The 8,189-nt window shown below is 52.9% G+C and overlaps 1 protein-coding gene across 1 annotated transcript; it reads left to right on the top strand.

Annotated features, from left to right (window-relative positions):
* The first annotated feature begins 5,831 nt into the window (after positions 1-5,831).
* LOC111159626 (Ras association domain family member 10) lies at positions 5,832-7,387 on the top strand. Its single transcript, XM_022522164.1, has one exon. The coding sequence runs from the start codon at positions 5,832-5,834 to the stop codon at positions 7,326-7,328; it is 1,497 nt and encodes a 498-aa protein (XP_022377872.1). The 3' UTR covers positions 7,329-7,387.
* The last annotated feature ends 802 nt before the right edge of the window (positions 7,388-8,189 follow it).

Genomic DNA, 8,189 nt, shown 5'->3' with positions numbered 1-8,189 from the left:
AGAGAAGCCCCCTTTTCCGGGGCTGCATCCACAGCAAGGAGACACTGGCAGGTGAAGAAAAGGTCTACAGAGGGAACCAGAACTCCCTGATCCAACCTGAGCCTTTCACTTTTTAAAATTCATACACTGTAATCACATAATTAGGTGATGTGTGACTGAATTATTCTTGTAGAATCATTACGGATGAAGCTAAATCCCTCTTTGATCCTCTTCCTCTGCAAATATCTGATTCTTCCAGGACAGAACCACCACTTGCAGGTGGTGAGTAAGTACCCTTTGACACCTAGCTCTACGCTGCACGTACAGATACCTGCACCCTTGGGAAACATACAGGGTGGTTTTATGTATGTGTCTATGTGCTTCGTGTGCATGGTCTTCAAATAGAAATGGGATCCAGCACATACATCACTCTGAAACTTCCCTTTTGCACAGAACAATGCATCCTGGAGATCTGTTATTGTCTGTGCATAAATTTCTATTTTACTGGTGCTAGCTGTTGCCAAGCCTTCCGAACTATGGGTGTCTCCCAGTCCCTTCAGCCAATCCGTTATTGGTGGACACTTGAATTGTCTTCATGGTTTTGCTGAAACAAAAATGGTATAGTGCCCACCCCCGTGCCTGCCTCCTGAATGTACATACGTTTCTCTTAGATAATATAAAGCGGAATCGCTGGGACACAGGGTATGCCTATTTTTTCTTTTTAATCGATATGACCACATTGTCTCAAAAATAGGTGTACTGATATACACCAGTGGTGTATGAGAGAATGTACCTCTTGTCTTTGCCAATAGTGTTATTGCCAATTTAAAAAATTTTGCTGATCTGCCAACAAAGAAAGGGCATCTCATTTTACTGAAATTTGCATCTTTCCGATTTCTGGTCTGCTTGGCCATTATTTCATGTTTCTTTGGCCACTTACTCGGTTCTTTATGATGTCCTCGTGTATTTTTTTCAGGCAGAAGTTTCAGATTTGGATGTGGTCATATTTATAGACCCCTTCTTTTATGAATTTTGCTTTTTTAGTATCCTTTTTAGGAATGCCTCCCCCAGGTCATAAATATCTTTTTGTACGTTTTCTTCTGTTATGAAGCCTATGTCTTTTCTGGCTCAGAGCACTGCCTGAATCGCCACATCTTCCGTTAGGGCTGGTCGATGAGCCGGGATGCTGAGCAGCTGTCCAGAAAGCAACAGTGTGTGCTTTCAATGGGGTCCAGCTGCAGGGCAGACTCAAGAATGGGCTTCTTTGGCTGCCTAAGGGGACTGGCTTCTGCGGCAGCAAGAAGCTTTCCTAGGGGCCATCATAAAGCAAAAAAAAAAAAATATTCCAACTACCAATCCAGAGAAGGTATGCAATGGCCTTCTCTGGAGATGGCCATAACCCACGACATATACTCATTTGTTTAGGACACTTAGGGTAACGCCACCTGGAGAGGCTCACGCATTCTGCTCCAAGTTTCGGGGCCTTTGCCCAATGGAAACACAACGTGAGCTACCTGGGCACTTTTAAATTTCTGGAAGCTACACTGAAGAGTCAGTAAAAAGAAACAAGGAAACTAATCTTAAGGATTTAACCTAACGTTTCTGAGACAGTGTCATTTTAACAGGTAGTCAATATAGCATATTTTTAATGAGATATTAACACTTTTTTGGACTGAGTCTTTGACATCTAGTGTGTATTTTACACTCACAGTCCATCTCGGTTCAGATAACCACATTCTAAGGGCTGGGCAGCCACCTACGTCTGGCGGCTTCCGTGCTGGAAAGTTCAACCCTGAGGATTAAGACAGAAGGTCCAAGATATGCGGGGAGGCATCTTCTCTGTGATTATGAAGGTGTTTAGGGGACCACAGTCTGAGTGTTAAGTCCACTCTTCACCCTCCTTTGCAGCCCAGGCTTCTTCCTACAAAAGTGTATCATAACTTCAATTATTCCCACCTACTGATGTGAATTAATCATCCCAAAGCACAGTTTTGCTTGGATTATTTCTTGGAGAGGATGTTGTTGACTTTTGGGAGGAGGTGATCATTCAGCTGAAACTTGGAGGGTAGGAAGGAATTAGCCAGCGGGGTCAGAGAGGACGGCCTGAACAAGGGGTTGTGCAGAATGGATGGGCTGGGGGTAGAGCAGACATCAGATCCCAAGGCTCTGCTGGGGTTAGTGGGGGCCATCCAACATTCGTCAGTAGGGGGTATGGGAGAAAGGCAAGACTAGAGACAAGGAAACTAGTGAAGAAAATGCAGGTTCCAGAGAAGAAGTACAGAGGGTCTGATCTAAGGCAATCATTCATTCATCCATCCATTCCACAAACATTTGCCAAGTGCCTACTGCGTGCAGAAAACAAAGCAGACAAAATCCGTGCCCTCATAGAACTTCAATATCTTGTAGGATAGGAGGTAAATGGTGGGTGATGGAGGGTGTTCCTCAGTTTCAGATCTCACTGTGCTGAATGGTGGGGCTATTCATTCTCTGAGACGGAGGTTCAGGAGGCAGAGCAGGTTTGGGAAGAAAGGTTCGGGTTCAGCTTATCTTTTTTGACAAATGTTTGGGGTGTTTGGGGGACACTTCAGTAGAGCTGTGTGGCAAGCAGCTGCATGGACATATTTGGAGTCAGGTGATCTGGAAGGTGCTGACTTGTTAGAATGTAGGATCTACTCATTTGCTCATGCATGTATTTATTTGACAGCTACTGGGTAAACCTAGAATGTGCCATGCATTGTACTAATTGCAGAGGATTCAAAAATGAGCGAAACAGATATGATCCCTACCTTTGTAGAGCTTCAAATCCAATCAGGATCACAGCTGGTAACAAAGCTCTAACCATCACATGGGAAGGGGTAAGGAGGAGGGGATATCCAAACCTGTGAGGGAGGAATGGGGGAGTGGGCTGGGCCAGACTATCAGAGACCTTCGAGACCATGCGAGGAAGAGGGAAATCTACCTTGATCTGTTACCAAGCCCCGCCTCCCTGACAGTGCTCAATTTTGTCCAGTCCTCTCACTGACCCTTCACTCAGTGCAGGCTACCATCCCCTCCTGGAAGGGAGGGGACAGGTTCTCTAAAGGGCCTACTTGCCTCTCATCTCCCCTACCCCCACTATCACCTCCAATGCAAACAGAGTGAGTTTTCAAAATGAGATGATGGTGTTACATTCTGCGGTAGGCAGAAGTCTAAGATGGCCCTATGATCTCCACCCCTCTGATGTTACTCCGGGGATTACGTTATGTTACATAGGACAAGGAATTCTGCGGATAGAGTTAAGGCTAACTAATCAGTTGACCTTAAAACAGAAATAAGCCCAGTGAATCCACCTAATGAAGTGAGCCCTTTAAAAGCAGGGAGTTTCTCCAGCGAGTAAAGGGCAAGTCACAGATACTCAAAGCCTGGGAGGTTTCGAAGGATTCAACATGCTGTTGCCAGCTTGGAAATGAAGTGGGTCATGTGGAAAGGACCTAAGAAAAGCTTCTGGGAGTGGACAGTGAGCTCCAGCAGCCAGCCAGCAAGGAAACAGGGACCTCCCTCCTCCAACTGCAAGGAACTGCATTCTACCAACAACCTAAGTGAACTTGCAAGTGGGTTCCCTCCCAAATCCCCCACAAGAGAACACAACCCAGCCAACAGCCTGCCTATAGCCTTGGGACACCCTGAGCAGAGAAGCCAGCCATGCCACAGTGGACCTCCGGACTTCCAGAACTACGAACTCATAAGCACGTGTTAGTTCAGGCCACTGAATTTATGGTGATTTGTTCCACAGCCCTAGAAAACCAACACACCCCCTTGTTTCTAACCGTCCAACAAAACTTCCTTGGCAGACTTGCCAGGTCTCAGCATTTGATCCTTGTAAGAGTCCTATTAGATGGGTCTTTTATTATCACCATTTCACAGGTGAAGAAACTGAGGCTCAGAAAGGCAAAAATACTTTTCCTAAGGTTACCAAGCTAGTAAGTGACAGGGGGCAGATTTTCAGGGGGCAGAGTTCAGACAGTCTGAACTCAGAATCCACACTCTGTCACTTCTCACTGCCCTTAGAGTAGGTTCAAATACCCAAGCGAGGTATTAAAGACCCTTCCAGACCCGGCTCCTGCTCACTCATCTGACCTCATTCTTCCACACTCCTCTCACTTCAGCTCCCTGTAGCTTGAGTAACTGTAATGCTCTCGATTTCTTGACTTTGCACACTACAGCTCCTTCTGCCTGGAATGCTGCCTGCCTCTTCCTTCTGTTTTTCCTTTGGCTGACCCAAATGGGGCTTTTGGCCTTGGGTAAGATGCCACCTCCCCTGGGAAGTCTTCCTTGCCTTTCCCAGGCTCAGTGGATACTACTCCAGCATTCTCCCAGCAACTCATACCTCCCTTATCACAGCACAGAAGACCCTGTGTTGGACACGTTGACTCGGCTGGGGTCTTCAGTAGATTGTGAGCTCCTTGCTGGCCAAGACGATGATAGGTTCAGCTCCAAATGCCTAGCATTGTATCTGGAGCTGGTTCTTACTCAGTGAGTATTTACTGAGTGAATGAGTGAATGAAGAAAAGTGCTTTATTCCGGGGGCAATGGCAGCCATCCAAGGTCTTAAAGTAAGGGAGTGACCTTATCAGACCTGTGCTTACATGGGCAGAGGGCAAGTCTTGCACACAAAAGAAGATCCTTACCAACACGTGAGGATGAAAAAAAGTTCATTTATGCCGTGGTCTTGGATTTCTGGGGCTGTGAAACTTGTTTCTTTTCTGGACCACATATGAATACTGGATATGGCAGAAACTGTCACAGTCCTGACTAGCAGTGTTCTCCTATGAAGGTGGAAGGCGGAAAAGAGCTTGTTACTGGGGTTTAGGCCCCGAAATCCTGCTAGAATTAGGTGCCTCTGGCCAAGAAGGGTGTGCGAAGCCACCGCTATATAGGGAGCTACCGACATTGACCCTGCAGGGAACGTGGAGCGGCCTCTGAAGATCCCACTCAACGCGTAGACCTCTCCACCTCTACACTAGCTCATGGAACACAGGGCTATCTACTTCTCCTTAAATATGTAAATATTGCTTCCTGATGAGGAGGGCTGGAGGCCTTTCGCGTTAGACGCGGCGCTTACAGCTCCCAGCTGGAGGTCACGCGCTGCGGTGGGAGAGGCTCAGAGACGCTGTGCATCTTGGTTTTCTGGTCCGCGCAAAAGGCACTTGCCGGACAGCGCGGACAGCCTGCCGGACAGGCTTTGAAGGACCGAGGGCCGGGAAAGGCGAGAAAGTCAAGGTGCGTACAGCTAGCTCTACACGCAAAGGAGGGAAGCCAGTGGGCAGAGGGAGACGCAGCGCTGATTTCCCCCGCCCTCAGGCACGGGCTCCAACTCTTGAGCAGAAGGGTCTACGAGTCCGCCGTCGTGCGGACGCGAAACAGGGCGGCGCGTCCCCTGAAGGGGCCGAGATCCCCGCCTCCGGCAGCGGGAGAAAGGGGTTGCACTGAGCGCTCAAGGCGCGGCGAGGCTGCGAGGGGCGGGTCTGGGGGCTGCCCCTCCCGCGCTCCGGCCTGGGTTCTGGGCGCTGGGGGCGGGCAGGGGAGGAGCCACGTGGGGAGGAGCAAAACCTGGAGGCCCCGGGAATCTTGGGCAGAGCCAGAGCCGCAAGAGCCGGATCCCGGGCGCCCAGCCCAGGGAGAAAAGCCAGCCGTCCGGGCCGAGCGCCGCCACGGAGTCCGTGCGCAATCGGCGAGAAGGGCCTGTGCCGACGGTTCGAGGCTCCTAGGCTCCTAAACCGTCGCAGAGCTGCTTGGCTGCCCGTCCCCCACCTTCCCCCTCTGCCGCCCCGCCGGGGCCCAGACCGACCCGCCACCTGCGTCCCGGTTGCGCCATGGATCCTTCGGAGAAGAAGATATCGGTGTGGATCTGCCAGGAGGAGAAGCTGGTGTCTGGTCTCTCTCGCCGCACCACCTGCTCGGACGTGGTGCGGGTGCTGTTGGAGGACGTTTGCCGGCGGCCGCGGAAGCAGCGGCGGGGCCGGCGGCGGGGGGCGGCCAGCGACTCGCCAGGCCGGGAGGAGCTGCGGGAACTCCTGGACGAGGACGACGAGGATGACGATGAGGCGCTGCCGCAAGGCATGCTGTGCGGACCCCCGCAGTGCTATTGCATCGTGGAGAAGTGGAGGGGCTTTGAGCGTATCCTGCCCAACAAGACGCGCATCTTGCGTCTCTGGGCCGCCTGGGGCGACGAGCAAGAGAACGTGCGCTTCGTGCTGGTGCGCAGCGAGGCGTCACTACCCAACGCGGGCCCCCGCAGCGCCGAGGCGCGCGTCGTGCTCAGTAGGGAGCGCCCCTGCTCGGCCCGGGGGGTCCCGGCGCGGCCCAGCCTGGCCATGACCCAGGAGAAACAGCGGCGGGTGGTGCGAAAGGCCTTCCGCAAGCTGGCCAAGCTCAACCGGCGGCGCCAGCAGCAGCCGTCGTCACCCTGTTCGTCCACGTCGTCGTCCACCGCCTCATCCTGTTCGTCTTCGCCGCGGGCCGCCGAGAGCACATCCGTGGAGCGCATGGAGACGCTGGTGCATTTGGTGCTCTCCCAGGACCACACCATCCGCCAGCAGGTGCAGCGGCTCCGGGAACTGGATCGCGAGATCGATCGCTATGAGGCCAAGGTGCACCTGGACCGCATGCGGCGACATGGAGTCAACTACGTGCAGGACACTTACTTGGTGGGCGCAGGCATCGAGGTGGACGGGCCCAGCCTGGGAGAGAAGCCGGAGGCGGCCGCGGCTCCCCTGGACGGCGAGGCGCAGGCGGCCGCGCTGGAGGAGCTGGCCCGGCGGTGCGACGACCTGCTGCGCCTGCAGGAGCAGCGAGCCCAGCAGGAGGAGTTGCTCGAGCGCCTCTCGGCCGAGATTCAAGAGGAGCTGAACCAGAGGTGGATGCGGAGGCGCCAGGAGGAGCTCGCGGCGCGGGAGGAACCCCTGGAGTTTGACGGCAGCCACGACGGTGAGCTGCTGCTGGAGCAGGAGCGGGTCAGGACGCAGCTCAGCACCAGCCTCTACATCGGGCTCCGGCTCAACACGGACCTGGAGGCTGTCAAGTCGGATTTGGATTACAGCCAGCAGCAGTGGGACACCAAGGAGCGCGAGCTGCAGGGCCTTCTCCAGACTTTGCACACGTTGGAGCTGACGGTAGAGCCCGACGGGACTCTCGGCTCTGGCGATCCCTCCCGGGAATCCAGGCCTCAGGGCCGCGCCGAGGTGTGGGTGGATCAGGCCCGCGGGCTGGCCAAGAGCTGTCCCGGCAACGACGAGGACTCGGATACCGGGCTGAGCTCTATGCACAGCCAGGACTCGGACTCGGTGCCAGTGTGCGAATCTCTTGTGTAAGGGGAGCAGGGTGGGAGAGGGGGACGACCCTCTCCACTTCCTCGCAGAAAGCACTGGCATGGCCCGCTCAGGGACTTGAAACTAGGTTGGGGGTGGGCCGGGGACCCCTGCCGGGGAGCAGCGCTCCCACTGGCCCAGGGAGGTGGGAGCAGGGGGAGGGCTGGGGACGCCTGTCCTGCGCTCCCAGTAGTGAGGGGTGCGGGAAAAGGGAGGCCAGGTCTCCGTTCCAAGCTCTTTCAGGGGAAGGAGGGAGGAAGGTGGTGAGAACCTCCCGTACTGGAAAACAAAAGCCCCAGGGAAACTGATGTGGTCCGAACCCATTTTCAAAAAAAGAAAAAAGAAAAAAAAAGTATTATGAAGATTTCAGCAATCTTCTGTATGGGAAGGACTGATGGCAGCTAGAACTTCAGTTTGTGGTGCAAAGTGCTTTTAAAAGAAACTCTTGGATGAAAAGGAAATTCCTTGAATGTTAATTGTGACTGTGAACATGTTAAAACTAGCCAAAGAGGAGCACTGGTGTTGGTCTCAGCCTTACTTACATCTCTGATAAAACCCACAGGCACCCAAATCCTGGCTCTTTACATTTCTGCAGATTGGGGAATTGCCCATCTGCTAAACTGCTTGTCTTACTTTCTTTCAGAGGCTGAGCTGTGTGGCCGCCTAATGCTGCATTTCCTCTCTGCAAGTACAGTGTGAGTTCAGATAGAATCCCTTCCCTAAAATAACCTCTTATTATTACAAAAGCCAAACATAACGCTTTTGAGAAAGAGAAGCCTGGCAGACACAATCCCTGGTTACAGTTTAATCAAGCCTCCTTGGGATTTGCTGCTGCAAAGGGACCTGCTCTGTCCTTTCTTAACA

Source organism: Enhydra lutris, unplaced genomic scaffold, assembly GCF_002288905.1.
Source record: "Enhydra lutris kenyoni isolate GAN:26980312 unplaced genomic scaffold, ASM228890v2 scaffoldscaffold68, whole genome shotgun sequence".
NCBI lineage: Eukaryota > Metazoa > Chordata > Mammalia > Carnivora > Mustelidae > Enhydra > Enhydra lutris.
The sequence above is the reverse complement of the archived record's forward strand: the minus strand, read 5'-3'. Positions and strand labels throughout refer to the sequence as shown.

What these genes read in the sequence shown, in the direction of transcription:
- LOC111159626 (XM_022522164.1), top strand. Translation starts at nt 5,832, where the DNA reads ATGGATCCTTCGGAGAAGAAGATATCGGTGTGGATCTGCCAGGAGGAG.